We start from the raw sequence: 15116 nt of genomic DNA, 5'->3' as shown, positions 1-15116 counted from the left end.
AAATTCTTCTTATGGTCTTTTACTGGTTCCTTTATGAAACATGTACAATATAGTATTATACAGCATAATTCAAGAAAGAAATACTACTTTAAACATCAAACACAGTATTTACAGTTGACAATGTTGATTGCAGAATGACATGCAGACAAATATAACAATGTACATGTAAGATATAGACTTTTACACAGTAACATAAAGTCAGTTTGGATATTTGTTTCTTTCAGTCTGGAACAGACAATAGTGTCCTTTTCAAGTTCCTGAAGAGATACAATCCCTTGTCACATTGCCACTTTACAAAGAGCACAGCAGTAAGGTCTCATTGGAGGAAGTGCAATTTCACAACATGACACGTTCTCACTTTAATGTGTCAATTAAATACAATTCATGTTAAATAGCAATGCCATCCAATAATATTTTAGGCTACTATCTAAAAGTGTAATTTTGATGTCTGTGCAACACGTTATAATAACTTTCATGAATAAGCAACAAGTAAACAATTTATAAGTATGTGTGTGCTTTGGGGACTCTTCTGACAAAGAGGAGTAGTATGAAGGATCGGAGGACCAAAACGCAGCGTTGTAAGTGTTCATGTTTTTTAATGAATAACGAACACTGATCAAAATAAACGTGAAGTAAATCAAACCGAAACAGTCCCGTGTGGCACAGACACTGACACGGAAAATAAACACCCACAACTCAAAGTGAAACCAGGCTCCCTAAGTATGATTCTCAATCAGGGACAACGATTGACTGCTGCCTCTGATTGAGAACCATACCAGGCCGAACACAGAAATACCAAATTATAGAAAAAAAGAACATAGACAACCCACCCAACTCACACCCTGACCATACTAAAACAAGGACATAATAAAATAACTAACTATATACAGTAGTGAGGCTATATACAGTAGTGAGGCTGTATACAGTAGTGAGGCTGTATAAAGTAGTGAGGCTATATACAGTAGTGAGGCTATATACAGTAGTGAGGCTATATACAGTAGTGAGGCTGTATAAAGTAGTGAGGCTATATACAGTAGTGAGGCTATATACAGTAGTGAGGCTATATACAGTAGTGAGGCTATAACAGTAGTGAGGATATATACAGTAGTGAGGCTATATACAGTAGTGAGGCTATATACAGTAGTGAGGCTATAGACAGTAGTGAGGCTATAACAGTAGTGAGGCTATATACAGTAGCGAGGCTATAACAGTAGCGAGGCTATAACAGTAGCGAGGCTATATACAGTAGTGAGGCTATATACAGTAGTGAGGCTATATACAGTAGTGAGGCTATAACAGTAATGAGGCTATATACAGTAGTGAGGCTATATACAGTAGTGAGGCTATATACAGTAGTGAGGCTATAACAGTAGTGAGGCTATATACACTAGTGAGGCTGTATACAGTAGTGAGGCTATATACAGTAGTGAGGCTATAACAGTAGTGAGACTATATACAGTAGCGAGGCTATATACAGTAGTGAGGCTATATACAGTAGTGAGGCTATATACAGTAGTGAGGCTATAACAGTAGTGAGGCTATATACAGTAGTGAGGCTATATACAGTAGCGAGGCTATATACAGTAGCGAGGCTATAAACAGTAGCGAGGCTATATACAGTAGTGAGGCTATATACAGTAGCGAGGCTATATACAGTAGCGAGGCTATATCCAGTAGCGAGGCTATAAACAGTAGCGAGGCTATATACAGTAGCGAGGCTATATACAGTAGAGAGGCTATATACAGTAGAGAGGCTATAAACAGTAGCGAGGCTATATACAGTAGCGAGGCTATATACAGTAGTCGAGGCTATATACAGTAGAGAGGCTATATACAGTAGCGAGGCTATAAGAGTAGCAAGGCTATATACAGGCACCGGTTAGTCAGGCTGATTGAGGTAGTATGTACATGTAGATATGGTTAAAGTGAATATGCATATATAATGAACAGAGAGTAGCAGTAATGTAAAAGAGGGGTTGGCGGGTGGTGGGTGGCTGGACACAATGCAGATAGCCCAGTTAGCCAATGTGCGGGGGCACTGGTTGGTCGGCCCAATTGAGGTAGTATGTACATGAATTTATAGTTAAAGTGACTATGCATATATGATAAACAGAGAGTAGCAGCAGCGTAAAAGAGGGCTTCGGGCCTGCCTCTGACACCGACTGGTGTAGAGGTCTGGAAGGGAAGGAAGCTTAGCCCCAGTAAGGTACTGGGCCGTACGCACTACCCTCTGTAGTGCCATGCAGTCGGAGGCCGAGCAGTTGCCATACCAGGCAGTGATGCAACCAGTCAGGATGCACTCGATGTTGAACCTTTTGAGGATCTGAGGACCCATGCCAAAACTTTTTAGTGCAACAGGTATACAGAGATGACCAGTTTACAGAGGAGTTTAGAGTGCAATGATGTGTCCTATAAGGAGCATTGGTGGCAAATCTGATGGCAGAATGGTAAAGAACATCTAGCCACTCAAGAGCACCCTTACCTGCCGATCTATAAATGATGTCTCCGTAATCTAGCATGGGTAGGATGGTCATCTGAATCAGGGTTAGTTTGGCAGCTGGGGTGAAAAAGGAGTTACGATTACGATAGAAGAAACCATGTCTAGATTTCACTTTAGCCTGCAGCTTTGATATGTGCTGAGAGAAGGACAGTGTATCGGCTAGCCATACTCCCAAGTACTTGTATGAGGTGACTAGCTCAAGCTCCACATCCTCAGAGATAGTTTGACTGTTGCTGGGTGCTATCGGCCACTATCAGCACCGGCCTGTACCCTAAATGCCCTAAGCTCTCTCCTGGCCCCTTACACTAAGTCTGAATTTGTCCTGCTAGGTGACCTACGCTGGGACATACTTAAACCACCTGACCAGGTCCTAAAGCAATGGGACTCCCTAAATCTTTCTCAGATTATTACCAATCCCACAAGATATGACTCCAAACACCCAGAAAAGGCTACTCTCCTTGATGTTATCCTTACAAATAATCCTAATAGGTATCAGTCTGGTGTTTTGTGTAATGACCTTAGTGATCACTATTTTACAGCCTGTGTTTGTAACGGCTGCTCAGTGAAACAACCTGTCCTAATTTGTCATAGACTCTTGCTAAAAAACTTTAATGAGCAAGTCTTCCTTCAGGACCAGGCCTCTGTAAATTGGTATAGAATCAGCCTGATCTCCTCTGTCGAAGATGCTTGGACCTTCTTTTTTGATATTTTCATTGGTATCGTTAACAATTATGCGCCCATAAAGAAAATTAGAATTAAAAACAGGTTCAGCCCCTGGTTCGACCGTGATCTGGTAGAGTTACTCCACCTCAAGAATTCTATTTGGCAAATCGCTCGGCACACACATACTCAGGATGACTGGCTCTCATTCAGGCAAATTAGAAATAAGTGCAGTCAGGCTATCCGGAAGGCCAAAGTTAGTTACTTTACGGAGCAGTTCTCTCTCTGTGGGTCTAACCCCAAGAAGTTCTGGAAAACGGTTAAAGACGTGGAGAATAAACCCTCCTCCTCACAGCTGCCCACATCCCTTAATGTTGATGATGTGGTTGTTACTGACAAGGAGCACATGTCCCATAATGTTGATGATGTGGTTGTTACTGACAAGGAGCACATGTCCCTTAATGTTGATGATGTGGTTGTTACTGACAAGGAGCACATGTCCCTTAATGTTGATGATGTGGTTGTTACTGACAAGGAGCACATGTCCCTTAATGTTGATGATGTGGTTGTTACTGACAAGGAGCACATGTCCCTTAATGTTGATTATGTGGTTGTTACTGACAAGGAGCACATGTCCCTTAATGTTGATGATGTGGTTGTTACTGACAAGGAGACCATGTCCCTTAATGTTGATGATGTGGTTGTTACTGACAAGGAGCACATGTCCCTTAATGTTGATGATGTGGTTGTTACTGACAAGGAGAACATGTCCCTTAATGTTGATGATGTGGTTGTTACTGACAAGGATGACATGTCCCATAATGTTGATGATGTGGTTGTTACTGACAAGGAGAACATGTCCCTTAATGTTGATGATGTGGTTGTTACTGACAAGGATGACATGTCCCATAATGTTGAGGATGTGGTTGTTACTGACAAGGAGCACATGTCCCTTAATGTTGATGATGTGGTTGTTACTGACAAGGAGCACATGTCCCATAATGTTGATGATGTGGTTGTTACTGACAAGGAGCACATGTCCCATAATGTTGAGGATGTGGTTGTTACTGACAAGGAGCACATGTCCCTTAATGTTGATGATGTGGTTGTTACTGACAAGGAGCACATGTCCCATAATGTTGATGATGTGGTTGTTACTGACAAGGAGCACATGTCCCATAATGTTGAGGATGTGGTTGTTACTGACAAGGAGCACATGTCCCATAATATTGAGGATGTGGTTGTTACTGACAAGGAGCACATGTCCCTTAATGTTGATGATGTGGTTGTTACTGACAAGGAGCACATGTCCCATAATGTTGATGATGTGGTTGTTACTGACAAGGAGCACATGGCTGAGCTCTTTATCCACCACTTCATTCCTTTTAAGATGACACCATCTATCATTTCATATGTGTGCAAATCTTTCTAAAACAGAAAATGGACACAATTCAATGGATATCAATCAACAAGGAGGTAAGAATATAGGCTGTAAGAACAATACAAGGCTGGATGTATTGGCTGAAGATGACTGAACTGCTCCGGTTTATTTGTTTGTTTTATTTAACTAGGCATGTCAGTTAAGAACCCATTCTTATTGACGACGACGGCCTCCCCAGCCAAACCTGTACGACACTGGGCCAATTGTGCGCCACCCTATGGGACTCCCAATCACAGACGGATGTGACAGCCTGGATTCAAACCAGGGACTGTAGTTACACCTCTTGCACTGAGATGCAGTGCCTTAGACCACTGCCACCATTCAGGATCATTCATTTAACAGGTGTGGCCGTGCCTCTTAAAAACTTGATCTGACGTCTCTAAACAAGTTATGTAATTTATAGGGATAATCAAGGTGGTCAGCTGATTTGCCTAAGGTGTCTGTCTTCCATTTCCTGTCAACCTCAGGGCCATTCAGAGTCATAAAGAAAGGGGGTGAACAGATGAGCTATTGTCCCTAGTGGCCTTTATGGCCCCATCATATAATGAAGCCAACATTCCAGCTCTGTTAAACCACTTCAGGACATGAAGGGTGATGCTGGTTCCTGTGTTAATGTGTAATTGTAAATTACCCCCCATTGTGGTCTATGGTTCGTATCCCTCGTGGTCTATCGTTACAGCAGGAGCATGATGGGCGGGGCACTGCTTCTGATGATAAACAATGTCATATCACTGATGGGCTTGACATTGATGATGACATGAGGTTAGAAGCTGGGTTACGGGAAGGAGGGACCTCTTTATACAGGCAGAGCCTTTGAGTGGACGGTTAGGTGTTCACACAACTCTGATCAGAACAGACATACTTTCTGAACTCCTTAGAGCTTCTACCTTTGGATAGGATATGACATTTTGAACAAAGATTGCTTGGATTGTAACAAATCACAAACAAACTGTGGACTAGACCTTTGCAGAATGAGAAACATCATGGACTTGACCTTTGGCTTCTTTTCATGCGAATCCAGCAAGATGACATCTGAAGCTGAGATGGCGGTTGAGGAGGGCTACATATCCTCCCCGCCCACCCTCCCTTCCATCCGGCGTTCCATCCACTTGGGAGTCCAGGTGGGGATGAGGGGGAGCGACATCTTCTCGACCAGCAGGGGCACGGTGAGCGAGAGGGGCCGTAACCGCAGCTGGCTACTCTCTAGCATCATCACGGTCAATGTCCTGATCCTAGGTATTGCTCTGGTCAGTGGCAGTGTCTTCAACAACGTTAAGATCAACGCCATCAACCTGCAGATCTTCCTCATCGTCCTCATCATCCTCACCACTGCCTGGATGCTGTACTACACCATCTACACATCCAGGGAAGATCATGCCGTGCTCTACAAGGATAGCTATGCCGGGCCTGTGTGGCTCAGGGGTAAGAGAAGACACATACTTTTCTGATCTTCTGGGTCTACAGCTGCTGAATTCCAGAAACTTTTCCAGAGTTCACAGTTTTTGTTTTTCCCCTGAAAATCACTGGAAATTAATAATCTCTCTCTCTCTGTTATAATCACTGGAAATTAATAATCTCTCTCTCTGTTATAATCACTGGAAATTAATAATCTCTCTCTGTTAAAATCACTGGACATTAATCATATCTCTCTCTGTTAAAATCACTGGACATGAATCATCTCTCTCTCTGTTAAAATCACTGGACATTAATCATATCTCTCTCTGTTAAAATCACTGGAAATTAATAATCTCTCTCTCTGTTAAAATCACTGGACATTGATAATCTCTCTCTCTGTTAAAATCACTGGAAATTAATAATCTCTCTCTCTGTTAAAATCACTGGAAATTAATCATCTCTCTCTCTGTTAAAATCACTGGAAATTACTAATCTCTCTGTTAAAATCACTGGACATTAATCATCTCTCTCTCTGTTAAAATCACTGGACATTAATCATCTCTCTCTCTGTTAAAATCACTGGACATGAATCATCTCTCTCTCTCTGTTAAAATCACTGGACATTAATCATATCTCTCTCTGTTAAAATCACTGGAAATTAATAATCTCTCTCTCTGTTAAAATCACTGGACATTAATAATCTCTCTCTCTGTTAAAATCACTGGAAATTAATAATCTCTCTCTCTGTTAAAATCACTGGAAATTAATCATCTCTCTCTCTGTTAAAATCACTGGAAATTACTAATCTCTCTGTTAAAATCATTGGACATTAATAATCTCTCTCTCTGTTAAAATCACTGGAAATTAATAATCTCTCTCTCTCTCTCTGTTAAAATCACTGGAAATTAATCATCTCTCTCTCTCTGTTAAAATCACTGGAAATTAATAATCTCTCTCTCTGTTAAAATCACTGGAAATTAATAATCTCTCTCTCTGTTAAAATCACTGGAAATTAATAATCTCTCTGTTAAAATCACTGGACATTAATAATCTCTCTCTCTGTTAAAATCACTGGAAATTAATCATTTCTCTCTCTGTTAAAATCACAGGAAATTAATAATCTCTCTTTCTGTTAAAATCACTGGAAATTAATAATCTCTCTCTCTGTTAAAATCACTGGAAATGAATCATCTCTCTCTCTGTTAAAATCACTGGAAATTACTAATCTCACTGTTAAAATCACTGGACATTAATAATCTCTCTCTCTGTTAAAATCACTGGAAATTAATAATCTCTCTCTCTCTCTGTTAAAATCCCTGTTAATTAATAATCTCTCTCTCTCTGTTAAAATCACTGGAAATTAATCATCTCTCTCTCTCTGTTAAAATCACTGGAAATTACTAATCTCTCTCTCTGTTAAAATCACTGGAAATTACTAATCTCTCTCTCTCTGTTAAAATCACTGGAAATTAATAATCTCTCTCTCTCTGTTAAAATCACTGGAAATTAATAATCTCTCTCTCTGTTAAAATCACTGGAAATTAATAATCTCTCTCTCTGTTAAAATCACTGGAAATTAATCATCTCTCTCTCTGTTAAAATCCCTGTTAATTAATAATCTCTCTCTCTCTGTTAAAATCACTGGAAATTAATAATCTCTCTCTCTCTGTTATAATCACTGGAAATTAATAATCTCTCTCTCTGTTAAAATCACTGGAAATTAATAATCTCTCTGTTAAAATCACTGGACATTAATAATCTCTCTGTTAAAATCACTGGACATTAATAATCTCTATCTCTGTTAAAATCACTGGAAATTAATAATCTCTCTCTCTGTTAAAATCACAGGAAATTAATAATCTCTCTCTCTGATAAAATCACTGGAAATTAATAATCTCTCTGTTAAAATCACTGGAAATTAATAATCTCTCTCTCTCTGTTAAAATCACTGGAAATTAATAATCTCTCTCTCTGTTAAAATCACTGGAAATCAATAATCTCTCTCTCTCTCTGTTAAAATCACTGGAAATTAATAATCTCTCTCTCTGTTAAAATCACTGGAAATTAATCATCTCTCTCTCTGTTAAAATCACTGGACATTAATCATCTCTCTCTCTGTTAAAATCACTGGACATGAATCATCTCTCTCTCTGTTAAAATCACTGGACATTAATCATATCTCTCTCTGTTAAAATCACTGGAAATTAATAATCTCTCTCTCTCTGTTAAAATCACTGGACATTGATAATCTCTCTCTCTGTTAAAATCACTGGAAATTAATAATCTCTCTGTTAAAATTAATAATCTCTCTCTCTCTGTTAAAATCACTGGAAATTAATAATCTCTCTCTCTGTTAAAATCACTGGAAATTAATAATCTCTCTCTCTGTTAAAATCACTGGAAATTAATAATCTCTTTGTTAAAATCACTGGACATTAATAATCTCTCTCTCTGTTAAAATCACTGGAAATTAATCATCTCTCTCTCTGTTAAAATCACAGGAAATTAATAATCTCTCTTTCTGTTAAAATCACTGGAAATTAATAATCTCTCTCTCTGTTAAAATCACTGGAAATGAATCATCTCTCTCTCTGTTAAAATCACTGGAAATTACTAATCTCTCTGTTAAAATCACTGGACATTAATAATCTCTCTCTCTGTTAAAATCACTGGAAATTAATAATCTCTCTCTCTCTCTGTTAAAATCCCTGTTAATTAATAATCTCTCTCTCTCTGTTAAAATCACTGGAAATTAATCATCTCTCTCTCTCTGTTAAAATCACTGGAAATTACTAATCTCTCTCTCTGTTAAAATCACTGGAAATTACTAATCTCTCTCTCTCTGTTAAAATCACTGGAAATTAATAATCTCTCTCTCTCTGTTAAAATCACTGGAAATTAATAATCTCTCTCTCTGTTAAAATCACTGGAAATTAATAATCTCTCTCTCTGTTAAAATCACTGGAAATTAATCATCTCTCTCTCTGTTAAAATCCCTGTTAATTAATAATCTCTCTCTCTCTGTTAAAATCACTGGAAATTAATAATCTCTCTCTCTCTGTTATAATCACTGGAAATTAATAATCTCTCTCTCTGTTAAAATCACTGGAAATTAATAATCTCTCTGTTAAAATCACTGGACATTAATAATCTCTCTGTTAAAATCACTGGACATTAATAATCTCTATCTCTGTTAAAATCACTGGAAATTAATAATCTCTCTCTCTGTTAAAATCACAGGAAATTAATAATCTCTCTCTCTGATAAAATCACTGGAAATTAATAATCTCTCTGTTAAAATCACTGGAAATTAATAATCTCTCTCTCTCTGTTAAAATCACTGGAAATTAATAATCTCTCTCTCTGTTAAAATCACTGGAAATCAATAATCTCTCTCTCTCTCTGTTAAAATCACTGGAAATTAATAATCTCTCTCTCTGTTAAAATCACTGGAAATTAATAATCTCTCTCTCTGTTAAAATCACTGGAAATTAATAATCTCTCTCTCTGTTAAAATCACTGGAAATTATTAATCTCTCTGTTAAAATCTCTGGGCATTAATAATCTCTCTCTCTGTTAAAATCACTGGAAATTACTAATCTCTCTGTTAAAATCACTGGACATTAATAATCTCTCTCTCTGTTAAAATCACTGGAAATTAATAATCTCTCCCTCTGTTAAAATCACTGGAAATTACTAATCTCTCTGTTAAAATCACTGGACATTAATAATCTCTCTCTGTTAAAATCACTGGAAATTAATAATCTCTCTCTCTCTGTTAAAATCACTGGAAATTAATAATCTCTCTCTCTCTCTCTCTCTGTTAAAATCACTAGAAATTAATAATCTCTCTCTCTGTTAAAATCACTGGAAATCAATAATCTCTCTCTCTCTGTTAAAATCACTGGAAATGAATAAACTCTCTCTGTTAAAATCACTGGAAATTAATAATCTCTCTCTCTGTTAAAATCACTGGAAATTAATAATCTCTCTGTTAAAATCACTGGAAATTAATAATCCCTCTCTCTCTGTTAAAATCACTGGAAATTAATAATCTCTCTCTCTGTTAAAATCTCTGGAAATTAATAATCTCTCTCTCTGTTAAAATCACCGGATATTAATAATCTCTCTCTCTCTGTTAAAATCATTGGAAATTAATAATCTCTCTCTCTGTTAAAATCACTGGACATTAATAATCTCTCTCTCTGTTAAAATCACTGGAATTTAATAATCTCTCTTTCTGTTAAAATCACTGGACATGGTATCCAAGAGTACATCTGACTCTGGGGAAGTAGTTGGCCCTGGCCTGCTGCTGTTTTTCCTAGCCACCGTGCGTGCTTCTACAACTGTATTGCTTGCTATTTTGGGTTTTAGACTGGGTTCCTTTTCAGCACTTTGTGACATCTGCTGATGTAAAATGGGATTTATAAATACATGTGATTGATTGATTGAAGTAGATTAAGGGCCTCATTGCCAAAATGCAAGAGGATCCATTTAATAATATTTATTTCTGTTAAAATCACTGGACATGAATAATCTCTCTTTGGATTGGGGAAGAGTTCTATTCCAATAGGATATCATTCACTATACCTAGGCAAAATTTTACATTCACCCATTGTTTTTAATGAGTGTGATTATTGAATAAGTGTGAGTTTTTTCTCTAGGTGGACTGGTGCTGTTAGGCTTATGCAGTCTGATTATGGACGTGTTTAAGATTGCTAACTACGTAGGCTACCTGCACTGTGACTCTGCTGTGAAGATAGCGTTCCCTGTCGTACAAGCTGTATTCATACTTGTCCAGGTAAGAACACAAGTTCTGACATCTCAAATGGAGCTTCCATTAGGTGATATGACATTAAGGAAACCACTGAGGGATTTGGCTGGTGGGAAAAATGCAAGTATAGGTGATCATTGTATCTTTTTCAGACATACTTCCTCTGGCTCCACGCTAAAGACTGTGTACAGCTACAACAGAACATAACTCGGTGAGGGTAACTAACTGCTACTGTATAATTGAATTTATTACGATTTAATTATGTAAATTGATGGTTGGACATTTAACATTCCCCTTGGGAAGCATAAAGTCTTATCTATTATATTATGTTATATTATATTCTTACAGAATTAAATAGGATATAAAAATAGTTAGTATTCTATTCTATTCAACTCCTGTGTTTCCCTCTTGAAGCTGTGGGCTGATGTTGACTCTGTCTACCAATCTGATGTTGTGGATGGCAGCAGTCACAGAGGAGTCCATACACCAGACTGTTGTTCTACCAGAGGACGGCAACAGCACACATTCCTATGACATCAGAGGTAGAGAACATTGTGCTGTTGAATCTTCTCTAGAAAATCTAAGTGAAACATTACAGGGTTGGGTTCAATTCCATTTCAATTCAGTATGTAAACTGAAATGGGAATTCCTTGTTTAAGGGTTCAATTCCATTTCAATTCAGTATGTAAACTGAAATGGGAATTCCCTGTTTAAGGGTTCAATTCCATTTCAATTCAGTATGTAAACTGAAATGGGAATTCCTTGTTTAAATGAAGGATCAATAAAATAAAATACATTTTCAGTTTACTTTCTGAACTTACTGTATTTAAATAGAATTACCGTCGACTATGAAATACAACCGACATAACAAAACATCACCTCAGAGTCAAACAATAATGTTTCATTTTATTTCAGCCCCTGGTGGATCCAGCAGCTGTAACTGCAGCCACTCTGCCTGTGCCGTCTTAGAAAAGGCCTATTACTACCTGTACCCATTCAACATCGAGTACAGCCTGTTTGCCTCGGCCATGGCCTACGTCATGTGGAAGAACGTGGGCCGCCTGGTAGACGAGCACAACCACCACTCGCTCCATTTCCGCCTGAAGAACGTGCTGGTGGGGCCTGCGGTCGGGCTGGTCATGCTGGTGGCGGGCCTGGGAACCTTCATCATCTACGAGGTGGACGTGGTGTCGGGGGACCCGGGGAAACGTGACACGGCGCTGATGATACACTACGTGATGAACACGGTGGCTGTGACGCTCATGTCCGTCTCGACCGTGGCTGGTTGCGCCATCTACCGGCTGGACCAGAGGGACCACGTGTCAGGGAAGAATCCCACACGGAGCCTGGATGTAGGCTTGCTGATCGGCGCCTCATTCGGACAGTTCACCATCTGTTATTTCACCATCGTGGCTGTGGTGGCAACGGGTGCCGAGGGCCACCTCAACGCTCTCAACCTGGCTGTCTCCCTGCTCACTGTGATCCAGCTCTGGCTGCAGAACATCTTCATCATCGAGGGCCTGCATCGCGAGCCCTTCCACGAAGACATCCACCGGGCCTCTGTATTCACAAACCCATACGTCCTTCAAGCCCAAGCCCATAGAGACATACACAACCTCCCAGGGACATTCATGGAGACCAAGACGTCCCCGGCCCTCACAGTTCACAGTATGCATGTTGCTCCTTCTGCTCCTTCTAGCTCCCCCCTTCCTCAGCGCCATAGGCTGACCTGGAAGAGGAGGGCCCTGAAGGAGATCTGTGCATTTCTGCTGCTCTGCAACATCCTTGTGAGTAGCCTACTGAGTACCCACCACTGTCCTTTTCAAAATGGCTCTTTTAAAGGGCTTGTTAACCTAGGATGTTATCCTTTCATCCAAGTTAAGTCTGGATAAAACTAGGGCCTCCCGAGTGGCGCGGTGGTTTAAGGCACTGCATCACAGTGCTAGCTGTACTGCATCACAGTTCTAGCTGTGCCACTAGAGATCTTGGTTTGTGTCCATGCTCTGTGGCAGCTGGCCGCGACTAGGAGACCCATGAGGCGGGGCACAATTGGCCCAGTGTCATCTGGGTTTGGCTGGCAGGGATGTTCTTGTCCCAACGCACAATAGCGACTCCTGTGGCGGGCCGGGCGCAATGCACGCTGACACGGTCGGCAGGTGTACGGTGTTTCCTCTGAAACATTGGTGCGGCTGGCTTCCAGGTTAAGTGGGCGTTGTGTCAAGAGGCAGTGTGGCTTGGCTGGGTTGTGTTTAGGAGGACGCACGGCTCTCGACCTTCGCCTCTCCCGAGTCCGTATGGGAGTTGCAGCGATGGGACAAAACTGTAACTACCAATTGGATACCACGAAATTGGGGAGAAGCATTTGGAATAAACTTCAACACCCGAGGTACTTCGAAAAGAAGATGAAACTGCTGAACCATCATTTATAGTAAAATAAATATATGTTTGCATAACTTGCTCATGAAAACAGGGGTTACTGGTTATTTCTACAGTACAATACATCATAGTAGAGTATGATCCTAACTAGTATGTTTAAGTTGAAAGATTGGACTGAACATCTTTATTCTGTTTCCGTTGACAGCTCTGGATCATGCCGGCGTTTGGCGCCCGCCCCCAGTTTGACAACCCGATTGGAGCAGAGTTTTACGAGTTCACCATGTGGGCGGCTGTTGTGAATATTGGACTCCCCTTTGGAATCTTTTACCGTATGCACTCAGTCGCCAGCCTCTTTGAGGTCTTCCTAACCTCCTAAGCTGGAAAATGACAGAAACTATTCAGAACTATCTTTTGTATAATATTTTTTATTAAATATTATAACACGTTTTATTTTATTCCCACAACAAATACATATGTATACATATGAACAACCATTTACAGCCGCACAGAAACAACAACATCTCATCTGCCCAGACCTGCATGCTCACATGCCCATCCCTAGAACAACAACTATGTCTCACCTGCCCAGACCTGTATGCTCACATGCCCATCCCTAGAACAACAACTACATCTCATCTGCCCAGACCTGCATGCTCACATGCCCATCCCTAATTCCTGAATTATTGCTTGCCACTTGGCCTTAAATTGTTCCCATTAGTTTTCCTCGGTGGCCCATGCTATTTCAGCATCTCAATAATCAAACATGAGGTTTTTCCATTGTGTTAGTGATGGTGGATTGATTTCTATGTTTTTTGTATACATCTTTTCAAGATGAGTGATGAGAAGAGAATCTTGCAGCCCATTGGGTATCTCACTACCCCCCCATATGCCATGTCTTGAAATGTCCAGACAGACGGATTAAAAGTAAGTTTACATTGTAATACTTCTGACAGCCAATTGTCTAGCTCTGCCCACAACTTCTGGACTTTATAGCATTCCCAGAAAGCATGGATTGTTGAGTTATTTTTATTTTTACACTTAAGACATGACTCTGCCCTTGTGCTGAAGAATATGTGAATTCCGTAAATTTATACTGGATTAAGCATAATTTCGTTATTTATGTTCCAACTTTCCCTCCTTCTTGTGTCAACGTCAATTCTTTTTAATTCTTGGTTCCTAGAGCTTATATATTTTTTCTAGGAGATAGTCAGTAGGATAGGCTCTCTGCAAGGTTTTCTTCCCTATCATATGAACATCATTTTCTGAAATGTTTTTTTTAAGGTTGCTCTGATGTCCAAACGATTTCAAATTGCATTTTTTTTACATGTAACTTCTTAGTTTTCCATGTGTACCAATTTATTCTGAAAAGCTATCCAAGAATTGTTCCATAAGGTTGTGTTTTAAGGGAGTGATGTTGGTTCTTGTAGAATACGTTACATGTTCTTCCATATTGTTATATTGTTCTTATCTGTGAAGTTGTTAATGTTCTTATCTTTATCCTTTGAAAATAAACATGTAAAAAGATTCCGGGGATGAGTATTCGCATCTTCAATATTTACCCATGGTTCATCTTTAGTGTATTCAACTATATGTCGCAAGTAAAAGCCTTGGGTGGCGAGTTGATACAATTCCAAGTCTGGGTGGTTAAAACCACCATCAAATTTAGGAAGATGGAAAACTTTCCTTTCTATTCTATGAATTTTACTTGCCCATAAAGTCTGTAATGACCAAGTATACATTTTTTAAAATGTATTCGCCACGGTAATTGGTATTACCGAAAATAAATACAAAAACTTTGGGAGCCATGGCATTTTGAAGAGCTTTATTCTACCTGTAAAATGAATGGGAAGATTGTTCCATTGAATTAGATCTGCTTTCATATTGTTGAGTAATGGAATAAAGTTGTCTCTATACATTTGTTGTTCGTTGTCACTTATTAAGCAGCCTAAGTAAAAAACAACAACTGTCGT

The 15116-nt window shown here is 39.4% G+C and overlaps 1 protein-coding gene across 1 annotated transcript; it reads left to right on the top strand.

Moving 5' to 3' along the window:
* Nucleotides 1–5365: 5365 nt before the first annotated feature.
* LOC116359845 (proton channel OTOP2-like) lies at nucleotides 5366–15061 on the top strand. Its single transcript, XM_031813711.1, has 6 exons — nucleotides 5366–6023; nucleotides 10661–10797; nucleotides 10923–10981; nucleotides 11185–11312; nucleotides 11686–12557; nucleotides 13352–15061. Exons 1-6 carry the CDS (start codon nucleotides 5573–5575, stop codon nucleotides 13520–13522), a joined length of 1818 nt encoding a protein of 605 aa, XP_031669571.1. The 5' UTR covers nucleotides 5366–5572; the 3' UTR covers nucleotides 13523–15061.
* Nucleotides 15062–15116: the final 55 nt, after the last annotated feature.

Source organism: Oncorhynchus kisutch, unplaced genomic scaffold, assembly GCF_002021735.2.
Source record: "Oncorhynchus kisutch isolate 150728-3 unplaced genomic scaffold, Okis_V2 Okis06b-Okis10b_hom, whole genome shotgun sequence".
Classification (NCBI taxonomy): Eukaryota; Metazoa; Chordata; class Actinopteri; order Salmoniformes; family Salmonidae; genus Oncorhynchus; species Oncorhynchus kisutch.
The sequence above is the reverse complement of the archived record's forward strand: the minus strand, read 5'-3'. Positions and strand labels throughout refer to the sequence as shown.